The sequence below is a fragment of the Pinus tabuliformis genome, chromosome 4_1 (genome assembly GCF_031772625.1).
Source record: "Pinus tabuliformis cultivar Carrire ecotype Pingquan chromosome 4_1, CPIR1, whole genome shotgun sequence".
In the NCBI taxonomy this organism is placed as follows: domain Eukaryota; kingdom Viridiplantae; phylum Streptophyta; class Pinopsida; order Pinales; family Pinaceae; genus Pinus; species Pinus tabuliformis.
Genome location: NC_142303.1, coordinates 73,237,287 through 73,264,565, shown reverse-complemented (window position 1 = coordinate 73,264,565; position 27,279 = coordinate 73,237,287). Strand labels below are relative to the sequence as shown.

Below are 27,279 nucleotides of genomic sequence, written 5' to 3'. Positions count from 1 at the left end.
AAATGCATCCGCTGCTGCCAGGAACAAATGGAAATCCGGAAAAGTCAAAGAAAAGAAGAAACAATTCCGAGGCTAAATCCAAGGAAAGGCTGGAATATGAAATATCCCGTGAAAGGTGTAGGCAATGTCTTACCTAAATTAAATCAAGGTAATACAATCCACCTACAGGATGTATTATATGTACTTGACCTCAAAAAGAACCTGGTGTCCATCTCGACAATGGAAGACAAAGGCTACAGGGTGACCTTTAGCGATGGCAAGGTACGTGTATGGAAAAACAATGTTAAAGATGCCTTTACTCTTGGGTTTTGAGTTGATTTGTTATATTAGGTTGGTGGAAGTCCGCTAGGTGTCATGTCTTGTGACACATCTTTTTAGTCCGAACTTTGGCATCGGAGGTTTGCCCACCTTCATTATAAAGCTCTACTCAATGTAAGACAAAGGGTGACAGGGATGCCCGAATTCCAAGTAGAGAAAGAAGGTGTATGTCCGAGATGTGCTGAAGGAAAGCTCAAAAGGGAACCATTTCCCTCGAGCCAAAGCAAGACCTTCGATATATTACAGTTGGTTCACTCAGACATATCTGGTATGGTGCCTGTGAACTCCTTGGGAATATATTCATATTACCTTACTTTTACGGATGACTATTCTTGAAAGACTTGGATATAATTCTTGAAAAATAAGGATGAAGTGTTCTCTTGGTTACGACCCTTCAAAGCCTTGATCGAGAATCAAACCGAAAAGAAGATCAAGATCTTAAGGACTGATAATGGGACTAAATATGAATCTAACGAGTTTCATGACTTTTGTAAAGAGGTTGGCGTTAAGAGGGAGACTACTACACCATATACTCCTGAACAGAATGGTGTGGCGGAAAGGAAGAACCATACGATTGTGGAAGCTGTCCATGCCATGCTCCATGATCAAAGACTTCTGAAGTTTCTATGGGCCAAAGTTGCAAACACTGCCGTATATGTACAAAACCGATGCCCTCATCAGGCATTGGGTTCCAAGACTCCTGAAGAAATGTTCACCAGTAAGAAACCTGACATATCTCATTTTAGAATTTTTGGAAGCCCTGCATATTTTCATGTGCTGAAAGAGAAAATGAATAAATTGGGTGCATCTAGAAAGAAAGGAATCTTCGTGGGCTATAGTGAAAATACTAAGGGCTATAGAATTTATGTAGCCGATCAAAGGAAAGTCGTGATTAGTCATGATGTCACCTTTGACGAAGATATGGCTCTCAGCAAGGTGAACAATCTTCCTACAGTGAGGCGCTGTCAAGAAGCTGACACCTGGGAACCGAAAGAAAAAGAGTATGACGAGATATTTGCACCTGTTGCTAGATATACCACCATCCACTCGATCATAGCCCTTGCGGCTTCACAAGGATGGAAACTACATTAGATGGATGTTAAGATCGCGTTCTTGCATGTTTTGATCAAAGAAGAGGTCTACGTGGAGCAACCCAAAGGATTTGAGATTGATGATTGAAAATCTCATGTGTGCAGGTTGAAGAAGGCCCTCTATGGGCTGAAGCAAGCACCCTGAGCATGGTATGAGAGGATCGATAGCTACTTGATGAAGTTGGGATTCACTAGGAGTGAAGCCGATCCCAACCTTTACTTTAAGGTTGAAGATGACAAACCTCTCATACTGGTGCTGTATGTTGACGACCTCTTTCTAACAGGTGCAAACCCTCTCATTCACAAATGTAAGAGGGAGTTGGCTTCTGAATTTGAAATGAAGGACCTAGGACTAAAGCACTATTTCCTAGGACTTGAAGTTTGGCAGAAGCCAAGGGAAATTTTCCTATCTCAAGGAAAATATGTGGTGATGATATTGGAAAGATTCGGTATGGTGGACTGCAAGCCCGTAACTACCCCGATGGAGCTTGACTTTAAGAAGTTAAGCGGTAGCGCTGCTCGACCTGTTTTACGAAATGCCACCGAGTATCGTCAACTCGTCGGAGCATTAATGTTCTTAGTGAACTCCCATCTAGATATATGCTTTGCAGTCAACACGTTGAGTCAACATATAGTTGAACCTCACCACATACTTTGGATTGGTGTCAAGAATCTGTTGAGATATCTTCGTGGCACAATTACCTATGGGTTAAGATACACTACTGGAGATGTGTGATTACTTGGATACACTGATGCTGATTGGGCAGGCAGTGTGGTGGATCGTAAGAGCACTTTCGGGAGATGTTTCTCCTTGGGATCTGCTTCGATATCCTGGATGAGCAAGAAGTAGAAGACAGTGGCTTTTAGCATCGCTGAGGCAGAGTATATTGCTGCTAGCATGGCCACCTGTGAGGCAGTTTGGTTACGAAAGCTCTTCAGTGAGCTATTTGGATTTACATTGGACACCACTGTGATCCTGTGTGATAACCAGAGTGGGATTCGTTTATCAGAGAATCCCGTATTTCATGATCGCTCCAAGCATATCGACATCATGTACTACTATGTTCGAGATATGGTGCAGCGGGGAGCTATAAGTCTCCAACATATCGGTACAGATGAACAGGCCGTCGACATTCTGACAAAGCCACTAAGAAAGGTCAAATTTTTGACTTTTCGAGAACAACTTGGTGTCGTTCAGAAACCCTCTGATGAGGGTCCTGTATGATGTATGGAGCTCTTGGAGCTCCCGGGGGGGGTACTTCTTGGAGCGACATATGACCATAGGGTGACTCACCATCCCCTAGTGGTGTACGTGTATAGGGTAAAAGAATCAAAACTTTCCCTGTGACACCCCGTGGCGACTATGTAGCAGGATGATTAGTTCTCCTGTGAGGTCTGGATGATGTGTTCTCCATGAAGATTGTGTAAAATGATGATTAGTTCTCTTGTGAGGTTTGGATGATGTGTTCTCCATGATGATTGTGTAGCAGGATGATTAGTTCTCCTGTGAGATTTGGGTGATGTGTTCTCCATGGTGATTGTGGAATAGGATGAATCGTTCTCCTGTAGGCCAGGATGATTAGTTCTCCGTGGCATCCACTGGACGGGATGATTCGCTCTCCTGTGGACACAATGCTTTGCTCTCTTGTGGATAGGATGATTCGCTCTCTTGTGGACAAGATGATTCGCTCTCGTGGGACAAGATGATTCGCTCTCTTGTGGGACAGGATGATTCGCTCTCCTGTGGGACAGGATGATTCGCTCTCATGTGGACAAGATGATTCGCTCTCTTGTGGGACAGGATGATTCGCTCTCCTGTGGGACAGGATGATTTGCTCTCCTGTGGACAGTATGATTCGCTCTCTTGTGGTACAGGATGATTCGCTCTCTTGTGGGACAGGATGATTCGCTCTCCTATGGACAGGATGATTAGTTCTCATGTTGAAGCATCCTAGCCATGCAGTCTGGGACTCATGGGAAGTACCTCTCATCTGATCAATGAGCAGGGAAATGAGGATAGGGACCATAGTAGTACCGATGGATGCATCGCTGTATCTACTGTACTCCCTATGCTAGGATGACCTTCATTGATCTGGGATCAATGATATTGGTCTGGGACCAGTGGTAGGAGTTGTACCCACTATGACATTGACTTCGGGTCGGTTGAGGATTGGTTTGGGACCAGTGGTACACGCTCTGAGACTAACTTTGAGTCAGTGGAGGATGGTATGAAACATCCTCGATCACTTCTTCTTTTTCTTCATAATTCGAGTAGGCATAACAGAGCATAGCAAGGCATAGTAGAGCATAGCAAGGCAGAGCAGAGCAGGGGTCAAGCTGTTCAGGGCAGTGCATTTGATGGATGAATAGTAGCAACAGTCAGAGGAATTGTAGATGGAGTTCTCCCTAGTTGAGAGGGAGTGTTAAAATTGGCAACTAGGGCCAAACTCCATGTGGGTCACTTTATTCATGGCTGATAATATTTTTCCTAGATTCCTCTCGTCGAGAGGTGTAGGATTGATCTAAAGATCATCCAGTTCCGATAAGTATTTATGGAGATATGAATTTATTTTAATTATGGACAAATTGTCAAAGTCGGCCAGTAACTTATGTAGGCTCAGAAGCCCAACAGACACATCTATTCATCATCAACGTTTGCATATAAATACAGGATGTCTCCTCCTCATTTGGACACACTCTCTCTTCTGCACAGAAAAGAGTCTCTCTCTCTCTCCTGCGCAGATAGGTCTCTCTCTCACGTGGGAAGGAAGGACGTAGTTTTCTAAGGGTTTACAAACTGCAGATTGGAACTTTGACCAGCGTTGACCATCATTCTCTCTCTCTTGACTGTGAAACTGACTCTCCTTGAAAATCCGGGTGATGCCGGTGATGTTGATGATGCTGATGCTAGTGATGCCGATGATGCTGATGCCGGTGATGCCGATGATTGCCGATGATGCTAATGCCGGTGATGCCGATGCCGGTGATGCCGATGATGCCGATGCTGGTGATGTCGATGATGCTGATGCCGATGCTGGTGATGCCTATGATGTTGATGCCAGTGATGCAGATGATGCTGATGCCGGTGATGCCGATGATACTGATGCTGCTGATGCTGATGCTGCTGATCTAGGGTTTGTTGCTATTGATATAAATAAGTCTTTTGTACTATTTCTCTCTGCTGAATTATTGAAGATAAAAGAAGATTTGATCAAAGGGTTTCCCCATATTGGGGTTTGTCCTTGGCTAGCCGCCACATCTTGTGTCTCTTGTCTTGGCTTGTTTTCTGTTGATCGTTTAAAGTTCTATCTGCACTTTACTTATGTACATGTGATTGCTAATCTGTGGATAATAATAAGAAAGATAAGTAAACTGCTATAAGCATAGAACATACCATAATTTAACAACAATGTTTTGGGAAGATGCACTGATGGAGGAGTCATGACATGTAATAAATACTGCACCACTAGAAGAAACACCAAGAACATTTATCAAATGTTGGTTTCTAATATTTGTCCACCCATCTGATACAATGGATACCCCACAATCTACCCACTCATTTGTAAAACGTGTCAAAGCTCTTTGAACCTTTGCTTTTTCTCTTTCTAATAACACTGTTCTAGCTTTCTCATAGTTGGGGGACTTGTATCCTTTTGGGGCTTCATTGATGGCCTTTACCATTTCATGCCAATAGGGAGAGCGAAGCACATTGAATGGTACACCGCAAGCACAAAGAAATCAGACTATCTTTCCATTCACATCATCCCTCCCAACAACTTTTACGAAATCCCCTATTGTTCTTTTACCTTCAGAGCTTGCAAAAGTACCATGAGGACATGAGCTACCAAATCTAGAGGTTGCACTTGATTTAGAATGGGTTTTTTGTTTCTTGCTTTTTTGTTGTGCAACTCCTTTATTTGGATATATTTTCTTCGTTGTTCAGCGGAAATATTTGGGTAAATTTGTATCCCCACAACACCCTTTTTATCATCACTATCCATCACCCCACAAAGATGCCTCCTCACATGGGTGTATGAACCACTAAATGTTTTTCCTCCATGAGAACCATGAGGGTACAAAAATTTGTATGTTCCACCACCCTTTCCCCCTTCAAGTTTGGTCACATAGTTCCGCAAGGGTGTTAATGCAACTTTCCCCTCTAGTGTTTCAGTTTTCCTTTTAGGTTCAACTTCATCCCCTTCCTCTTCAAACTCTTCCTCCTCATCATACATTGAGTCACTCATATTCGGTCCACTATCCTCTTGTTCTTCTTCCCTTCTATTCCTACTCCGCCGTGCCATCATTAAAACCAAAAATGGAATGATACATAGAAGCCAAAAGAACACCATCTTGGAATATGAATATAGGTGGTGGACAACCTACAATTAAATGAGCAAGTAGAAAGAATGGGAAAGATTAGGAGAGGGAGGAGAAAAATACAAAAAACAATGTCAAAAAAATGAGGAGGTTTGGAGTTTGCACTTACCTCTTTATCTCTTGTAGATGGATGTCCTCCAAGTTCTCCTCTTTTCTCCAAGTTCTCATAAAATAAAAGTGAGCAAATTAGAGATGAAAGGGTATTTAATCCATTCACTCCTCACCCTAACCCAAGGTGGACCCAACTCCAACAAAGAAAAACAAAAATAAAGGGAAAAAAAATTAAAAAAAATTGCCACTTTATGCTCACGCGGCGGAAACCTCCGCTTGCCCGGGGGAAGAGGTCGCGATCCATACAGATCCGATCCGAAACGCTGCAGATTGTACGACCGATTCGCCGTATGAAACACGTTTTGGAAAAAACGAAACACAGATTGGGCCGTATGGATTGCGTTTCGGGCTTTTGATCTCGGGGGGGACGTTTCCTGCAACCCTGGTCTTTGCAAGCAAAATCATCTTCATTTGATAGCCCTTGTCATGCCGATTCCGACGGTAGGTGGGACGTCACGTAACTCCTCACGGTTGAGGAGATATGCATTTTCAAAGTTTATGCCCCCCAAATGTGGTCAAGGTCCCCAAAGTGAGATGATGATGGCAGCTAAATAATTGGCTATGCGATTAATTAAATCATGGGAGTCCTATTAGCTCTTAAGTTAAGAATATTTCTTTTTGAAGTCAACTGGTCAAGGAGGGTTTTTATGCAGTAAGTCAACTAAGTCAGCTTCAAGAGAAATTTTTTTATTTTGGCTCAAAAATATTAAAGTTTGAATTTCAAACTTAAATTTTTTTAGGTTGGCTTCCCTTCATTTTTATCATGTTAGCCCACCTCTAAGAGCCCCCTTATTCACTATAAATAGAGGGCTTGGTTCCTCCTAAAATTATCAGTTTGTTCTCTCATGTAAACACTTTTTTCTCTGAAACTCGTCTGAGGCCAGGGCTCGACGAATATCAGTTGAAGGAGGCCAGTTTCTTCCAAGCTTCCTGGGCTTATTTGTTTTATTTTGGTGGGGGTTTTTCGCTGGATAAAGATTACTGTTCTGAGGCATCTTTTGGCAACTTCTGAGGCCCAATCTCGGCCTAGTCTGAGGCATAATTTCGCCCCTTCCTGAGGCCAAGCTTTTCGGCCCCCTTTCTGACGCATCCTGAAGCTATTTCAGAACATTTTTGAGTGATCTGAAGTATGGTTTTGGGGCTGCAGTAGCCCTGAGGAACTTGTCTTGACCTCAGAATGTGCTACAGTAGAAGGGCCTGTGTTAGGCCGCAGAAGGAACTTGTCTTGACCTCAGAGAGGCTTGTGTTAGGCCGCAGAAAAGAAGGCCACATTAGGGCTATTTGGGGCTGCAGGCATAAGAAGGATCTTGGACTACTGCAACCTCTAAGGAACAGGGCTGATAAAGGACTATTTAGTCTAAGGAAATGCAGAATTTTGGATTGATGAGCAAGCATTGTACGCCGGTACAAGCTATTGTGGAGGAAGCCATTGCAGGTCTTTTATGTCAACAGATTGTGCATATTGAATACTGATCTCAAATCTGAAGCACCTTGTCTTGCCTCGTCAGTGAATTCAACAATGCTCTTTTGGTAAAGCTGTAAGCAAGGTCTCTATTTAAATATTCTGGCATTTATATAATGATTGGGATGTCCTTGTAATTACGTACTGCTGTTGTGACTGAGGGTGAGGTCAGTACTAAAGTCAGATAATGCTTATAACTTTGTTGACAATCAATTCTGCATGATGCATGCTGCCATCAAAATTAGCGAGTTGTCTTTAGTGCGACTTTTAGGAGGCTTTTCTGGTGGTTTTTTCTGGTCTAATTTCTCTAAAATCTGGCAGGAATTTATTGAAATCACAAGTTTGATGGGTAACCCCTGCACAATCGAAGTGCCCTAGGGGTTTTTGAGGATGCTGAATCCATGTATACAGTCAAAAAGCCAGTTTAAATAACACAAATCAAGATTTCACCTCAAATTTTCCATCGGATTCTGGCACCGGAAAGTCCAAAAAGTCGTATTAAAGACAACTCCCAAAATTAGTACTTGAATTGAGCTGCTACAGGAGTTTTGGACCATGACACACCGCTGAAGATGATTGCTTCCAGCTTCAGGATTTGTTTGGCATAGATATTAGACATACCACAGATGTACTAGATATTGTGTTGACTGTTACACTGTTCAGAAGTCAAGGGTTTGTGTTAGTGAAGGTGTATCTACTGGGCATGATGATTATTGTATGTTAAGGCATTGCTATGCTGCTGATGCCAAGTTGAGCTGATTGTTTGCGATGTTGACGTTTACTCTTCTGGATAAGGCTTGATCTATATATACCGGTGTCAAGATGCATCTGTTGCCATGTGAAGCTAATGTATGCTTGTGGAAGTATATACGCTGCTGCTAAGGTATGGTAGTGCTTCTATAGTTGAATGCCAAATATGCTACTAGTGCTGGTCCTATCATTTTTTTTTAACACAATCGGGTATTTGATTTTCATTCCAAAAGAAAAGGGGAAGCAGTGCTTCCAATTACAAAATTGCTGAAGAGATCAAGGAAGGATAGGAGAACAAAATCCTTGCATCTTCTTTTCCAGCTGCTAAGATTACTTCGTAAATTCCTAATTTGCCTACAATACCAAGCTTGTAGATCTTAACATACTGCTGAAGCAGTAATTTACATTTACATTTCATAGCAAGAGATAAAGATCAGAAGATAACTAGATCTAAAATCCTTCTGGCTGATTGCAAAAATGGTTCAGATGCACCAGATTTATGATTCCTTTTAATCCTGATTGATTGTTTTCTCCTCTTGTTGCTGGTTTCTGCTGCTTCGACCCAGGGTATTGGAGCTTTCCCCTGGCTTCTTTGCTATAACTTCTCTTTGAAAATTGACAGTATTCTCCTTCGACCCAGGGTATCTGTTGTTGAGTTTTTCAAACTCCTCCCAGTGTTTACTGAGCTGATGAAAGATGAAAGCATTCTCCAATCTTGTTTGACTTCGCAGCTGCTCACGCATTGATTTTATATGCTTCAACACTACTTTGTGTGCTTTGCAGTGGGTGCAAGGCTGAATCTTAGGAGGATTATGCATCGGGTCCATTTGTAGATACAATGGTAGGCTCCTGGAGGAGAAGGACCCTACACCAGAAAAGGGATGCACTGCCAATGCAGTAGGAGAATGCAGAGAAGGTGAAGGCGTTGCGCTGAAGGATAGGGAGGAGGTGTAGGAAGATTGAACAACAAAAGAGGAGGGAACATGGTGCGGGGGAGAAGAGAGGGGGTAGGGAAATATAGGGAGAAGGGTCAAATGTGTGATCTAAGAGTCAGAGAAGGGAGGATCGTGAGGAGGATAGGAGTTAGGAGAGGAGCAACTTGAAAAGGATAATGGAGCAGAGACAAATAACTTTGTGGTAATAGAGCTGACAGAGGCAAGATAGAGCAAGATTCTGAGGATGATATGCCAGAGCACGAGGAGGTTGTTCAAAAAAGGATAACGACGAGAGGAGTTAGGGGATGATTTGATTGGAGACTTCATTATCAATTTTTAAAACTCCCTGGGGAAGAGCAACGCATTGTTGGTATGTCTATCAGCGTCCTTATTGTTTTCTCTCAGAATGTGGTAGAAGGTGACATTACCCAGATTTTTTAGATGGTGGTGAATTTTGGTTGTTATTTGCTCGAGGCCAACATTTTTCGGCCTTTCTTTCTTTACCATTTGTTGGATTAGTATTGAAGAATCTCCAAAGATGACAGGATTCAGATAATTTTTTCTTTTAAGGATTTGAGATCCCAAAAGAAATGCATATGCTTCAGCTTTGTTGTTGGAATCTGATCCAAGACCCCATTCGAAAACTGTCACATTTTTCTTTTCTTGATCCATTACATAGCCACCAGCGCCTGCTCGACCAGGATTTGATTTTGAAGCCCCATCGAAGAATAAACATGGCCTCTTTAGAGTACTTAGCCACATCATAAATTCCTTTTCTTTAAGGTGAATTTTCCAATTTTTGTATTTACTTGGTGCTATTCTTTGAGCACTTCTAAAGTTCCGAGCCTTGTCTGGAACTAAACTCATTCATATTTTTCTGCGTGTTGGAGGAGACTAAAATCTAGATTTTTCACTCCTTTTGCAAAAAGGAATTCTGCTGCTAGCCCCCAAGTTTTAGCAAGAACCTTCCTTAATTCTGGCTTGATATTTTGAAAAATTTGGTTGTTCCTTGCAAGCCAAATTTGCCAACATAAAAAAGAGGGAAGACTGTTCTAGAACCTTTTTATCAAGTTCTTGTTTTTTAAGGAGTATGGGTACTTGTCTTTCCAATTTGAATAGAATTCAACTAAGTCACCTGACACGGGGATTCGGGACACGTAGGATTCGAGATTCGTGGTGTCGGATTCGGACACGCTGACCCCCCGGAACTGGACACGTTATATATTATTTTATATATATATATATATATATATATAAAATATACATATATTAAAAATTAGATATTATCATATTTCTTACACAAATTTTAATTAATGATACAAATTTATTGATTTCAAACATAGATCTTCACCTATAGCTATTAGCATGCATAGTACATACAAAATTCAAATAAATGTCAGTGGTACTGGTCACATAAATGATAAATCTATTAAAAATTTAAATCATGATTCATAATTCATAACTGAAAGACAACTTACAACTACAAGATAGTAAGATAAACACACTGACAACTGTAGTTTTCTCATTAAGTCATCAATTCAAAATGTGTTACATGGGTAGTGTTGGTGCAATGCCAATGGCAAATAGAAATAGAAAATATAAAACAACTACAGGTATACAAGCCTCAAGGCATCAATCAGCATTAGAATCAGCATCACTGTCCCCATCATCATGGTCCCCACTGCTCTCCTCTACATCCTCCTACTCCGCTGTATCCATAGTCGCCTCTGCATCTGCTGGTATGGAGGTTGACCCCTCTAAGTCATCAAATCTAACAGGCTCTAGCACTGGATCATTGAGATCCATGTTGGCCAATGCCAACTCAACAGTGGTGTCCAGACCCATATCATTAGGAACAATGTTACTTGGGAGCGGGAGCGAAAGCGGGGAGCGGGAGCGAAAACGGGAGTGGGAGCGACATATTCAGAAGCTCTTGGTTTGGTGCTCTTGATTAAATACGAGTTCCATACCCTAATACATGACAAAATTCAATGGAAACATTGCAATCCCCCAATCCTAAAAGCCTGAAAAACTGATAAGTCTGCTGGATTTTGAATGAAATCTAAAATTCTACTTTCTCCATATGAAATCCAATGAGGTTGGAACCACTCTCAAACATCCTGAATCATTTCATGGTAATGTTAAAAATTTAAGTAAAAGGATGAAAATGAAGATTAAGGAGAATGTCACTTTTACTTTAAGAATTTAACATTACCATGAATAACATATCAATACTAGGGCCTAGACTTGATCATGAAGCTACAAAAATGCTTTACTCCTTGCTCCAACAGCACAAATCACTTGCCAACAGCACAAATCACTTGCCAAATGACAATTTTAATGAGCAAACACGCCCTTTTCATTCCCGCATTGAGCTTAGCGAGTCCTGGAAATCGGACACGTGTCCTAAAATCGCGACACGCTTTTGAAAATCGCGACACACCCTCGGACACGACGTGTCCTGTGATTTGGACACGAATCCGGACCGAATCGTGTCGGATTCGCCGGATTCGGGATTCGCAGGGGGTGTAGGACGAATCTGGTGACTTAGGAATTCAATGATGATGAGATTGTTATTGATAGTTGCTTCAATCAGACCAACCAACAAGGTCCAATATTCTTTAGCGAATCTGCACCCTAAAAATATGTGTTGGATTGTTTCTTCTTCTTCTTTGCACATGGTAAAACGAGAGGGTCTTTGCACAGGGGACAACGAGAGGGGCCGATAATGCCTTTTTTCTTAAGGTTTTCTGCTGTAAGAATTTTCCCTTTTAACATGGTCCAGATTGCTTTCCAAAGGGACCGATCATGATGATCTTGTTTCTCTTGAAGCTTCAAATACCCTGATTTAACTGTGAACTCTCCTCTTGTTGGATTCCATTTGAAGGAGTCTTGCTGGCCATAAATGATTGGTGCTGCACCTTTGAGATGAGACAGGAGGGTAGCCCATTGAGGTTTGAGGTCTGGGGAGACAGCTAGAGGAAGCCAACTATCCCAAGAATTATCATTTTGATTCCAATTTGATATTTGTTCAACAAAGCATATGCCTTTGTTGACTATCTAATTTTAGAGTGCTTGAATACCATGTAGGTTTGAGAGAGGAGGATTTCCCATTAAACGATCACTCCAAAGTATTATGTCCCGACCAACCCCAAGGATTCTTTATGTGTTTTCTTTGACAAAAGGGAGAGCTTTTTTGATTAGTTTCCAAATTTGAGAGCAAGGTATGATAGACATTTTTCTAGTGAGAAAGGATTGGCGAGGATAGTTAAGATATTTTGCCTCTAAAACTTTCTTCAACCAAATGGATTCTCCCTTTATAAATCTCCAGATGACCTTATGTTAAATTTTAGGTATGTTCTATGCTTAGAGCAATTTATTTCAATTTTCACAGTTAGCTCAATATCTTTTCCAGATTAGCAATCACATCAGCATTAAAGTAAACTGCAGATAGAACATAAACGTAAATCGTAGAAGACAAGCCAAGAAAAGAGGACGCAAGATGTGGCGCTAGCTAGGGACAAACCCCAATGTGGGGAAACCCTTGATCAATTCTTCTTCTACGTTCTTCAATAGTTCAGTAGAGAGAGAGAGATAATACACTTACAATAGAAGTCAACAGTTTGACTTTCTAGATAAGAGAATAGATCATCTCTACATGAGATCAGTTGAAGACACGCTGCTTCAACTGATTCTCCAAGGTGACTCCTTTACCTATCATTGTGCTACATCTCGTCCATGTGCTGCACCTCACCATGTTGGACCATGTTGCACCCATCATTACTATGTTGCATCTCATCATGCTTTACCAATCATGACTGTACCCATCACTGTACTGCATCATGTACCTTTGCTGTCCCAATGTGCTTGCTGCACCATGCTTGCCACCATGTGCTTGCTGCACCTTGCTTAACATACTGTTGTCCCAATGTGCTTACTGCACCATGCTTGCCATGCTATCCCATTGTGTTTGCAGCACCGTGCTTGCTGCTGTCCCAATGTGTTTGCAGCACCATGTACTTGCTACACCAAGTACCATTGCTGCTATCATGCTGCCCATGCATCTTGCTGCACTATCACTATGTCTTAGTATGCATTCAAACTTCATGGGTCACCTAGCTGTCACATCTTATCATGCACTGTATTGGTTCATTGTTAAGGATCTCTGTTTTCTATGTAGGATGGAAGATGGGACAACCTTCATCAAGACAGATCTAACATCCCTCATACATATGCAGCAACATCCATGCTTGTCCAACCTTGCTTGCTGTTGACTATTAGTGTCAGACTGGTTAGGGCACATACCTGTGGCCTTAATCTTCTCCAAGCTGCCCCAAACAAACCTTGGAAGACTACGGCTTGCTGAAGGTGAATTCCTCCATTACTAGGTTGCTGCCTTAGGGCATATGACAGCAAAACAGCCCATGCTATTTATTTGCTGTGGTGGTATGGCCTGTGGCCTACCACACAACCTTGCTGTAGCCTATGGCCTCCTCCAAATGTGCCCAAACAGCCAGCGTTTTACTCATCTTTTACTCAGCCTAGCAGCCTATCCTTTCAGCTGTAGTTTCAGCCTTAAGACTCCCAAACTCGGCCTCCTGTAGCAGCCCTCTTCCACACTGTTCCTTGACTCTTTCTGTTAGCAGTTAGGGCTTGTATTTGGCCTCCTCCTTGACTGCAAATAGGGCATAGCTTGTGGCACTTGTTGAACTGCGACTGGGGCTAGTGGAGACCTTCTCTAGACAGCGTATAGGTTTCCCTTAGATAGCCTATAGAAGGCTTCTCCTAGTAGCACTTGGAGCTGACCTCCAACGTCTTTCAAACCCTCGCTGGCATATCTTCCTTGCTGCGGCTAGGGCAGGTCCAAGATTCCTCCTTTAGGGTTGTGTAGAAGGCACCTTCACGACAACGTAGAGGATAGGGCATCCTCTAGGGCAGCGTATCCTCTTTAGGTCTCTCCTCCCACTAAAACCCAAAGACAAGTGGAGAGGAAGAGATCACCAAGAAGATTCTTGTCTAAATGACTTGAAGTCCTCCTTTCTTTATACTAAAACGTTGAGCACAGGTGGGGTTTATTTGGTTGCTGGCCGACCTTGACAAATTGTCCCATAACACAAATAAATTCATATCTCCATGAATACTTCTCGGAATCGGATGATCTTTAGATCAATCCTACACCTCTCGATGAGAGGGATCCAAGAAAAATATCAGCTGTCATTAATAAGATGACCCACATGGAGTTTGGCCATAGTTGCCAATTTTAACACTCCCTCTCAACTAGGGAGAACTCCATTTGCTGATCCATATGTCCGACTGTACTATCTCTGCCATCAGTGCCCTGCACTGCTCTGTTCTGCTCTGCTCTGCTCAATGCTCTTCAGTTCTGCTAGCCATGAAGAAGAAGAATTGATCAAGAATGCCTCATGCCATTCTCTACTGACCCGAAGTCAATTTCATCTTACTGACCCGAAGTTAGTTTTATTGATCCTAGATCAATCTCACAAGAGAGTGTCTCAAATCACTCGTACTGATCCCAGATCAATTACATTGATCCCAGATCAATGGAGGTCATCCTAGCATAGGGAGTACGGTAGATACAACGATGCGTCCATTGATAGTACTACTATGGTCCCTATCCCCATTTCCCTGCTCATTGATCAAATGAGAGGTACTTTGTTAATTTTAGGTATGTTCTATGCTTAGAGCAATTTATTTCAATTTTCGCAGTTAGCTCAATATCTTTTCCAGATTAGCAATCACATTAGCATTAAAGTAAACTGTAGATAGAACATAAACATAAATCGCAGAAGACAAGCCAAGACAAGAGGACACAAGATGTGGCGCTAGCCAGGGACAAACCCCAATGTGGGGAAACCCTTGATCAATTCTTCTTATATGTTCTTCAATAGTTCAGCAGAGAGAGAGAGATAGTACGTTTACAACAGAGGTCAACACTTTGACTTATCTAGATAAGAGCATAGATCATCTCTAAGAAGATGATACATGAGATCAGTTGAAGACATGCTGCTTCAACTGATTCTCCAAGGTGACTCCTTCACCTATTGTTGCGCTGCATTTTGTCATCATGCTGCACCTCACCACGCTGCACCATGCTGCACCCATCATCACTATGCTGCATCTCATCACACTTCATTAATTATGACTGTACCCATCACTGTATTGCATTATGTGCCATCGCTGCACCATGTAGCCATATTGACCTATGTGTTGGCTGCATCTTGGTTGCTTGTTGTCACTAGCTTGCTTGTTGTCCTTAGCATGCTTGTTTTTGCACGCTAGCTGTCCCTTACATGCTAGCTGTAACATTGCATGCTTGGTGTATTTGCTGCTAAGTACCATACAACTGTCCCAATGTTAGTTAGTTGTCCCTTGCATGCTGCTCTCCTTCGGAGATAGATTCTCTGGCAATTCTTGGCAGCTCCTGGTAGTTCTGGCAGTTCTGGCAATTTCCGGCAGTTCCGACTGTTCCCGGCAGTTCCGGCTGCTCCCGACAGTTCTGATTATTCTGGCTATTCTCGACAGTTCCAACAGTCCCGACTTTTCCCGGTAATTTCGGATTTTCTCGGCAGTTTCGGAACTACCGGGAAAAGCCGGAATTGCTGGAACTGCCGGGAACACCGAAATTGCCAAAACTGCAGGAACAGCTTGAGCATTTGTCTTTGAAGGAGAGTGGCATGCAAGGGACAACTAACTAACATTGGGACAGTTGTATGGTACATAGCAGCAAATACACCAAGCATGCAATGTTACAACTAGCATGCAAGGGACATCTAGCATACAACAATGCAATGTTACAGCTAGCATGCAAGGGACATCTAGCATATAACAACAAGCATGCAAAGGACAACAAGCATGCTAGGGACAACAAGCAAGCAAGATGCAGCCAGAACATAGGTCAGTATGGCAACATGGTACAACAATGGCACATAATGCAGTACAGTGATGGGTATAATCATGATTAATGAAGCATGATGAGATGCAACATAGTGATGATGGGTGTAGCATGGTGCAGCACGGTGAGGTGCAGCATGATGACGAAATGCAACACAACTATAGGTGAAGGAGTCACCTTGGAGAATCAGTTGAAGCAACGTCTTCAACTGATCTCATGTATCATCTTCTTAGAGATGATTTATGCTCTTATCTAGATAAGTCAAAGTGTTGACTTCTGTTGTAAACGTACTATCTCTCTCTCTGCTAAACTATTGAAGAACATATAAAAAGAATTGATCAAGGGTTTCCCCACATTGGGGTTTGTCCTTGGCTAGCGCCACATCTTGTGTCCTCTTGTCTTGGCTTGTCTTCTGCGATTTATTTTTATGTTCTATCTGCAGTTTATTTTAATGCTGATGTGATCTGGAAAAGATATTGAGCTAATTGTGAAAATTGAAATAAATTGCTCTAAGCATAGAACATACCTAAAATTTAACAATTCTAGATAGAGAAACCCTTGCGATTTGAAGTCAAAGATAGAGAGGCTTATGTTTGTAGGTTGAAGAAGGCATTATATGGTCTTAAGCAAGCACGAAGGGCATGGTATGCTAGGATGAATGCATGCCTACAAAGATTGGGCTTCACTAAGAGTTATGCTGATCCGAATCTCAACATCAAGGTTGTACAAGGTGAGTTTGTGATTATTCTTCTGTATGTGGATGATCTTTTCTTGACAGATGTGGAAGGTCAAATCCAAGAATGCAAGAAGCAACTAGCAGCAGATTTCGATATAAAGGATCTTGGGTTGATACACTAGTATTTGGGACAGATGTTTGATAGGGACCTGATGAGATCTATCTAGGTCAAGGGAAGTATGTGATCGAGATGTTAAAGAGGTTTGACATGATGGATTGCAAAATAATGACAACTTCGATGATCACAAACTTGAAAAGACTAATGAGTTTCGAAGCAAGCCCACTTGACCCGACTAGGTATAGACAATTGATTGGCTCACTGATGTACTTGGTGAATACTCAACCATACATATGTTTTGTAGTAAATGGTCTTAGTCAGTTCCAAGTTGAGCCGAAGCATTATCATTAGATAGCAGTCAAGCACATTCTGAGATATCTGCAAGGTACAATCCACTACTGCCTGAAATATGAAAGGAGGAATGATGTCCACTTGATTGGATATACAGATTCCAATTAGGGAGGCTGTGAGAAGGATGAAAGGAGCACTATATGAGGATGTTTTAGTTTGGGATCCTCCATGATCTCATGGATGAACAAAAAGCAAGAATCGATTGCTTTAAGTAGTGTTGAGGCTTAATATATTGCAGCCTGTGAAGTAAGTAGAGAAGCGGTTTGGTTGGGGAAGTTGTTGTGTGACTTGTTTGAAGGACACAATGATACATTGTGATAGCACCAGTTGTATAAGATTGTTTGAAGACCCAATGTTTCATGGAAAGACAAACCATATAAACATCGAGTGTCACTACATTCAAAAGCGAGTACAAGATGGTGTGTTGTAGCTACAATATATATCCATTGATGAGCAGGTATATTTGAAAGACAAGGTTGGTTTGGTTGATATATCCTCCCTAGTTGAGAGGGAGAGATAGACACATCATTCTTGTCTTCATCTGGGAAGACAAAATGGAGGATTGGGTAAACATCTGGCATCCGATACTCTTTGAGGATGAGGTAGGGCATCCAAGATAAGAGTAGTCGATGACTGATATTCTTTGAGGACTAGCTATACAAGATAAGAATAGTCCAAGAAGGACACGTCTGTGAACACTTGGGTGGGGTATGTACCTTGAGAGACAATGATTATGGTGTCTATAAATGATTGGGAAAGGCCTTGTTATGTGATAATGCTGGCTCTTATGATGCTAAACATATGGGTTACCAATCTGACTCTTCTTATGAGATCTCTTCAGATTGAGAATGTCCATGTACTATTTATGAATACCTCCCTAGTTAAGAGGGAGTGTTGAAAAATGTGTAACTACGTTCGGTCTTCATAAATATGAAATGCACTTTTGGTTCTTGTATTTTGTAAAATGAAAGAAAAATTATTATTATTATTATTTTTGGAGCATGGGTTTCATGCTCAAGGTCTTTTATTTTAGAGGTCAAGCACCCATTAAGTGCTTCTAGGATTAGTCCTAGGTCAAGAAGTCAAAAGAGTCATTGTCATGTGTTGAAGACCCCTACAGACACATTGTAACTTGTAAAAGTAATTTTTTGTATTTTAAAGTGTCAAGAAACCTTCAAAGATCAAGTTGGCCTGCCACCAAAGAAGTCGACCTAATTTGAGGAACTTCGTCCACTTTGGAAGCCTATATATAGGAGGGAACTCAACTTTCTAGAGACACAATTCATTCTCTCATCAAGTGAGCGAAGAAGAAGAAGAAAGAGGCTTGCGAAGGAAGGAGGAGGATGAAGATCAAGGGTTTGGGCTATTTTTCTCTCTCTCTCCTCACGTGCGAATGAAGGAAGCTAGGGTTTCTACTACTGGGGGAGGGTTTTGCTGCTGCAAAATTGAACTTGGAAGAAGTGCAGAAAGAAAATCAAAGGAGGGCTCATTAGGTCATCCTCAAGTCCTAGAGGATAAATAAAGTCAAGCGAAGGTTTGAGGAAGTCTTGGAAGGCCAAAATAAGCTCACACGTGTGGAAGCATTTGTTGTTGGGTGGGCCAAAAATTTTAGACATGCAGTGGAGGCTGGAATTCTATTGCTTGTTGAGAAATCTAGGGCATAGCAATTATGTAATTTTTCTTCTATTAGTAACTGCTTGTGAGTGCTTTTAAGTTTTTACCTCTTTAGATTAGGATCTTCTTTTACTTTATTAGTGTTCTTCATCAAACAACTACCAATGCATAAACCATAAAGAGACAAGAGACACAAAATATAGGCTATCAGCCAGGGCCAAACCTCTCATTCTTTTAGAGGAAAACTCGAACAAATTCTTCTTCTTATAGAGATTCCAATTGATGAATACCAAAACCAAGATCCTTGACCTACTTGCCACTCCAAGACCAAGACACAAGCTCCCTTGATGAGATCCTTAGTCAACTTTCTACTTCTTTCCTTTTCTCGGGTCCTTTTCCACCTGACCTCATTCTGCTTCAAACCTTCGACCTCCCTTTTAGACTTTACCTTCTTCTTATCTCGACCTTCCTTCTAAACTTTACCTTTTTCCAACTCTTGTCTTGACCTCCCTTCTAGACTCGACCTTCTTCCAACTCGTCTTCCTAAGTGGACTGGTTCTTACTGCCCAACATTCCTCCTCTTTCTTCGCACGTGTGTCACAAAACATGTCCCAAAACAGATCCAAATATTACCACAAATATCGCTTTCCCTTTGCTTCACTTCACTGGTTATTAGCACTGTTTTCTAGACCCTATCATTGATCTTCACACTTATTGTTCAGTTTAGAACTAGATCGAATTATCATTGAAATTCTGTCATTGAAATAGGGCCGAGTTGCCCTATTTATAGTGGTTTGCCTTTGTAATTAGCTGACATGAAAGAGCTTGAGCCGACATGTCTCTTTGGAGGAGTTAATTAATTCAATATTGAATACGATTTGCAGGAGTGGTCTTGTGCTTGTCTTGGAGGGATTTTATACTTATTTAATGACTCATACAAATGTGTAACATGTCCAAGAGGGTCCTTCATACATGACATTGACTCAATTTGACTTTATGACCAATCCTAAGGACTCACAATGGGAGTCACACTAAAAATAAAATTCCTTGCTCATGAAACCCATGAGACAGGCATTACAATAATAATTTTATTTTTCTTCTTTTTATCAATTGGATAAAATCGCAATTACACACGTCATTATGAAGATCGAACCTAGTTACTTTTCAACACTCCCTCTTAACTAGGGAGGTATTTATAATGGTACTTGGTCATTCTCAATTTGAAGAATTTCTCATAAGAAGAGTTGGATTGGTAACCCATCTCTATAGCATCATATCAACTAGCATTGTCACATAGCAAGGCATTGACTAACAACTCTATCTCTCCACGAGATCTGAGCACAATGTTGGTGAGACCAATGATGTATAGACACTGTCATCATTGTCTCTCTCGGAACATACCCTACCCGGGTTCTCAGGGTGTGTTCCACTAGGACTATTCTTAATCTTGGATGCCCTAATACAACCTCAATGAGCATCAGATGCTAGATGCTTACTCATTCCTCCATTTTGTCTTCCCAAGTGAAGACAAGAATGATGTGTCTATCTCTCCATCTTAAGTAGGGAGGACATATCTATTCCAATAAGGGAATGCACTCATTCCTATAGAAAGAATGTACCCAAGCTCCCTCTTGGCTTAGGAATTTCCAAGTTTCTTCCAAGTAAGAAACTTGTTTCCAAGCTCCCTCTTAATTAGGGACTTACAACAGCTCATTAGGTGGAGATGATGGGACAACCAGCTGCTTGAAGAACTCCTCCTTAGGATGTCATGAACTTCTTTTCTTTATTTAGGAGTTTTCATGTTTGAGACTTCTACATAGGGCACTGACCATCCATGAGTCAACCATGTCATCATTGGAAAGTGATCCGTCAGTCCATATCTAGCATTCCTTCATGCCATGCTACTTTCTTCATGCCATGTTTACTTAAGGATCTTTCATCCTTCTACATGTGCATCGGTGGTGGAAGACATCCATAGATCTTCCCTTGGTAGCCCTGCATAAACCCATCCAGATATTAAAAAATAAACGAATGAACATTAAAATCAACATTACCTTTATGATGGTCTTTCGTCATGACGTCTTCTAGTTTTCATCAACATCCTGGATACATATCGACACATCTCCCAAAGATATATATATTGTCGAGGATCTCTTTCTTTTTCAGACTCCATAAGAGTCTTCATATCTTCCATGGAGATATCCTAGTCAAGTTTTCTTGGTCTTTCGGATGTTGATTGCCTTTACCATGGTAGCATATTCCATGATCTCTTCCTTCCTTTCACACATTGCATTCCCGGGAGTTTCCAATTAGAGTTCCTCAATTGTAGTCAACCACCTCATACTTCATATGAGGACATATTATGTTTATTTCATCTAGTGAATGTGTGATCCATGCATTCCTGCATCTCTTTGAGGGAGGAGATCCTTTCTTTTGATCATGCTTTTAAGATAGAGCATTGGATCATGATACCTGCAACCACATGAGATGACTTCCATAATATCAAATGTAACCATATTAACCTCATTTTTCTTTGGGTCATCCAAACTTCCTGCAACAGCTTCCTTGATTGAAAGAGCTTCAATCCCTTGATCTACTTCACTTTTATGTCATCATACCATCATCCCATGAATTCCACAAGTTTGAAACTCTTGATGAAACACATGCTTCTCCTAATGATCGGTGAACATTTCAATGAAGATTCCATCTGAGAATCTTGAGGATCTAAAGTATCCCCATCATCAGATGTTTCCTTTTGACAGATGTATGATGAACCTTGTACTAGATGACCTTGCCACTTATGTTTCCAATGAGATTCCCAAGAGCTATATCCTTGACTTCGATAGATTTTAAGTTTTAACCATATTTCATGCTTCTCTATGATGATGTCCTAAGCTCTTTCTTTCAATGCTTCTATGATGCCTTGATGCATCCCATTTAGTGAATCATGATAGCCATATCTTACAACAAAAGACTTAGGAATTTGAGAAGAAATTAGGTGAGGAAGACTATCTCAATAATAGAGATCTCTTACTTCCTCTTTCTTGGACTTCTTCTTTTCAGATTTCTCTACTTCTTTGGCTATATGGGCTTCTTCTCTTCCTTTTTTGTTGTCCTCCTTGACCTTAGGACAATCTCTTTTGTAGTGCCCATATTCCTGACACTTATAGCATTGAATTTTAGACATGTCCCTTTTCTTCTTCCAAGAACTAGACTTTTCAAATTATCGCTTTCTTCTTGTCATTGTAGCATAAGCTTGATTTTGCTCGCCTGTTCCCACATCAGATTTGGCCTTTAGTCTAGATTCTTCAATCTTGCATAGTGACCATAGGTCTTGGAATGGAGTGGCTTTTTTCCTCCCATAGATATTCGAAGTAAAGTTACCCCACTCCTCCAATAGTGCATTTAATACAACTGTAGTCATTTCTCTATCAGACATGACTTCTCCCAGATCTTGTAGTTGATCCCGGATCTCAAATATCCTCATAAAGTATGAGGCTATTCCATCTTCCCTTGAGCTTGTAGAGTTCTTGCTTTAATGAGATGACTATTCCAGTAGTGCTTACGGAATACAACTCTACTGGTTTGTCATAGATTTCTTTTGAAGTTTCGGTTTGAGATACATATGGGATGAGGGGATCCTTGATGGATTCTATGAGAATCCTTTGAGCCCTAACTTCCCCTTTCATATACTTGGCAAGAGCTTGAGCATCTTCTTTGTGATAGAACCTTTGACATGTTCCATAACCTCATTTTCAATGAGATTCAAATCTGTCCTTTTCTTCCATGCAAAATAGTTTGAAGCCCCAACCAATTTGTTGCTTTCCTTGCAAAAAGACATTTTGACAGATTCAAATGTGGACATAAATATACTTACTTGATAGGATGCTCCTTTCGCTGTGTCCTTGATGTTGAAGATGATATAGAGGATAGAAACTTCTCCTTGATGAAGGTAGTTTTCTTCAAGAATGATCCTTGATCCCACAAGGAGTAAGATGACACCGCCTTTTGATGTAGCTTCCCTTGGTTGAATAGTCTTCAAAATTCTTTAACTTGAGTAGATATAGGGTTTTGGCCTTCTTCCTCTTGATGATGATCCCAATACTTCTTTGTAGACTTCTTTGATCTAGGGTTATGATGCTTCCTTTGACTTCTTCGCTTTGATGCCTTCCTTGAGATTTGATCCTTTGATCCTTGAGTGTCCCTTGATAAGATGCCCTTCCTTGACTAAGTCACCTTAGCTTTGAAACCATGTTGAGAAAACTAGGGCATAACAATTATGTGATTTCTCTTCTATTAGTAACTGCTCGTGAGTGATTTTTACTTCCTTAGATTAGGAATTTTTTTACTTAGGTTATTAGTGTTCATCAAACAACTACCAATGCATAAACCATAAAGAGACAAGAGACATAAAATATAGGTTATCAGCCATGGCCAAAACCTCTCACTCTTTGAGAGGAAAACCCGAACAAATTCTTCTTCTTATTGAGATTCCAATTGACGAATACCAAGACCAAGACCTTTGACCTTACTTGCCACTCCAAGACCAAGACACACACTCCCTTGATGAGATCCTTGGTCAACCCTCTGCTTCTTTCCTTTTCTCCACTCCTCTTCCACTTCGACCTCTTTTTGCTTCGAACGTATGGCCTCCCTTCTAGACTTGACCTTCTTCTTATCTCGACCTCCCTTCGATACTCGACCTTCTTCCAACTCTTGTCTCGGCCTCCCTTCTAGACTCGACCTTCTTTTAACTCATCTGCCTAAGTGAACTGGTTCTTACTGCAGCAACAATCCTCCTCTTTTTTCGCACATGTTTCTCAAAACAAGGCCTAAAACAGATCCAAATATTACCACAGATCGCACTCTCCCTTTGCCTCACTTCGCTGGTTATTAGGACTGTTTTCTAGACCCTTTCGCCGATCTTCACACTTCTTGTTCACTTCAGAACTAGACAGAATTATCTCTGAACTTCTGTCACTGAAATAGGGCCGAGCTGCCCTATTTATAGTGGTTTGCCTCTGTAATTAGACGACATGAAAGAGCTTGAGCCGACATGTCTCTTTGAAGGAGTTAATTAATTCAGTATTGAAGCCGACTTGCATGAGTGGTCTTGTGCTTGTCTTGGAGTGGTTTTATACTTATTTAATGACTCATACAAATGCGCAACATGCCCAAGAGTGTCCTTCATACATGACATAGACTCAATTTGACTTTATGACCAATCCTAAGAACTCACAATGGGAGTCATACTAAAAATAAAATTCCTTGCTCATGAAACCCATGAGACAAGCATTACAATAATAATTTTATTTTTCTTCTTTTCATCAATTACATAAAATCACAATTACACATGTCATTATGAAGACCTAACCTAGTTACTTTTCAACATTGCTGGGGGTCGAAGTTGTGTAGCTGGAAGAGATTTCACTGGGTTTGACTTGGACAAAGAAAGCACTTCATCAAGAAGGCTGGACTTGGTCTTTGAAGGGTGTTAGTCTTGGTCTAGAGGTATTGGAATTCGTCAATTGAAGAATCTATAAGAAGAGGAGATTTATGGGTTTTCCTCTCAAGTGGAGAGGTTTTGGCCCTGGCTTGCAGCGTATATCTTGTGTTCTGGTGTACTATTGTTCTTGTTTTGGTAGCTGTTTGATGATAAGAACGAACATAATAATAAGAGAAGAAGCTAATAAGTAAGAAAAAGTAAAAAGACATGACACGCAGTTATCATAGAAAGAGAAGTCATCCTAACTGCTGCCCTATAGATTTCTCAACACTATTTATATATTCTATCCTGGAGAATGCAGCGAGACATGAAATCTACTTTTTCCTGCATGGCCTATTAGGATACAATCAGATTATAATTTCCGAGGATGATTCTTTGAAACCACTTTTGTCAGTCTGAAATTTTTGCATATTGTCTATCATTCTGGTAAAATGGGAACAATTGAGGGCCTTGCAGGAGTGTTTGCAGCCTTGTCAGGCTACTTGACTATGCTTACATCTGTCGTGAAAGTGTACATTTTTAGTTGCCCATGGGAGATTGCTTTGAATGAATTGTTTGTAATTGAGGGTTGAAAACAGGGAGATAAATGGAAGTCCCAAGAAGTGGAAATGTCAGTAAATCACTTTTTTGGGCCACCCTTGGATATTACACAAATTTTGCGAACAAGTTTACAATGAGGGTTGAAGACTGATGGAGATAAATCAAGGCTATTAGAAAGATGGATATCCCAAGAAGTGGACATGGCACTAGATCATTTTTATGGTCCACGTTGGATATTACATAAATTTAACAAAAGAGATCGCCAGGATTATACACCCATTAGAAAATTGACATGCTGTTTTAACAGTTTCCATTATTATGATTTTACTTTGTATTTGCTAGTAATAATTGAATGAATGCTAATGCAATGGAGTTTTCCCTTGACAGGTATATTTTGGCATGCTTGATGCTTTGTTGTCGGCAGAAGAGCTCCCTGAGGAATATCAAGGGCGGATTCAGGTATCTTGTGTGTTTTGTTTGCCTATGGAATATTAGTAGTTCTGCCTAAAGCATTTATTTTTTTGTCAAAGTACAAGACACTGACGACAACCTACTCACAACTCTGCAGGATATTCTCTGTAATGATTGTCAAAAAAAAGGAACAGCTCCCTTTCATTGGTTATATCACAAGTGTAGTACATGCGGGTCATACAACACAAGGGTGATTTAAATTTTGGTTATGTTTGACTAATATTTGCTGAAGCTTATAGCCAGATGCCTTACGTGACAGCTCCAAGAATTACGATGTATTTACAGAAAGAAAAAAGAAGGGTTCAGTTTGTTAATGACAAGTGTATCCACCATAAAATTGAAAAATAGAATCTGTAGAATGGGTTGGAAATGGAGCCAAGAATCCGATGTATATGACGTTCTCTATTCTGGAATTTAAGGTCTTGCAGGCCACTCGAGCACTAGAAATGGTTATACGGAATATGCAATTACAGTTGTACGAGTGTATATTGTGCAGAATGGTGTCATTGTCGAATCTGGATGCACGTGTGCAAGATTCTGTTTTTGCAGGCCTTATATTGTTATTTTTTGGTAGTTAGTGATTCATTACGGAATCGCAAATTAACTGTAATATATGTAATCATTTACAATGGCATCATGAAATGTATATTTCGAAGTATTATTCTTTTTGCCAAACGTGTTTTGGTACCATTTTTTTGGTGTAAGGGTTATGGGCACGGGCTATATTTTGATGGTTAGTTTATGGCAATCCTACGGTTTAATTAACATAAGAATATAATCAAATTTTCCAAGGGTTATTAGCAAGTTTTTGTCAGTTGTTTAGAAGGCATGTCATATTTTAGATTAATTATACTGCAAAAGAATCTTTTAATGGAAGTGGAAATCGAAGCAAAGAGGCTTCTGCATTTTTTGGTACCTGACATTGTTTTGATATGTAGTACTATTTTTGAAATAGTAGAAGTGGTGCGACAAGCAGGCCTGGCATTTCATGTTCTGTAGGACGTATTTTGCATTACAAAACGTATTTGACAGCCCGTCAAAATTCTTCCACGTCAAATTTGACGTGTCATATAGATCAGCCACCCGTCAAAATGACATTCAATTTCAGATTGGAGCTGTAAAAATCTATGGTAGGGTACATCCTTTCCAACTGCTACTTTTGTGAATTCTTTCTAGCAATGAATAGGTTTGTCGGTTCACCTGCAGTCATTACAAGCTTTGCAATAAGTTTTTGCGTGTTTGGCCCTTCCGGTAAAGAAGCCGGCATTCGACCAACTTGCATTCAGTGCTGCAATATCAATGTCATATCTCACCAGATGAGTGACTAATATATTTTGCAGCTGCTACTCGCAGCTAATACAAGAGGTGAAGGATTGGCGCTCTTGCCAAATTCAATGTCTGCTTCTGCATAACTTGCCAGCTCCTGTACAAGAGAGGCGGTGCTTTGCATTATAATTCCCATTGGTCTATGCGTTGGGTATTTTACTTCAGTTGCTGGTGTAATTAACAACTCCTAGGCCTCACAAATGGCAACCCATCTGCATTGACCCCTGTTCTAGGTGCGGAGTATGTTGAAAAACTGAGAAGGGGGGTGAATCAATATTTCATTCAATTGTTATAATTAATGCTAGTTAAGATTCTTCACAATTACAACCAAAAAGTAAATAATAGGAATTTTATTAAGAACAGATGAGGACACCAATCCTCTTTTTACAATAAATTGAGTACAAAAATGTTGAGGGCTCCAACCCTAGATGAAGACACCAATTTCCAAATCCACGAGGCTCTTACCTGTACTTTGCCAAGCTCCATCTTGGACTTGACGAGGCTCCAACCTTTAGGGCCCCAACTCTATCTTTAGCAAGGCTCCAACCTTGTTTTTATGAGGCTCCAACCTCTAGGGCTCCAACCCTCCAACTTCCAACTTAGTTAACAAACAAAATGTATAAATGACTTACTTTCAAAAGCTTCAGGACTTCCTTCAATAGTCAAACAATTGCTCCATGAGACTGCAACAAACTCTTAATTTTGTCCACTGTCCAAGAT

The 27,279-nt window shown here is 40.7% G+C and overlaps 1 protein-coding gene across 2 annotated transcripts in view; it reads left to right on the top strand.

Moving 5' to 3' along the window:
* Window positions 1–25,908, top strand: part of BTS (zinc finger protein-like protein) — a 197,811-nt gene extending 171,903 nt beyond the window's left edge. For both annotated transcript variants that reach the window (XM_089419241.1, XM_089419242.1), the window contains 2 exons: window positions 25,150–25,221; window positions 25,331–25,908. In XM_089419241.1, coding sequence (XP_089275367.1) covers window positions 25,150–25,221; window positions 25,331–25,432 — 174 coding nt within the window. In that variant the 3' untranslated portion in view covers window positions 25,433–25,908. The remainder of the gene's footprint in view (window positions 1–25,149; window positions 25,222–25,330) is intronic.
* The last annotated feature ends 1,371 nt before the right edge of the window (window positions 25,909–27,279 follow it).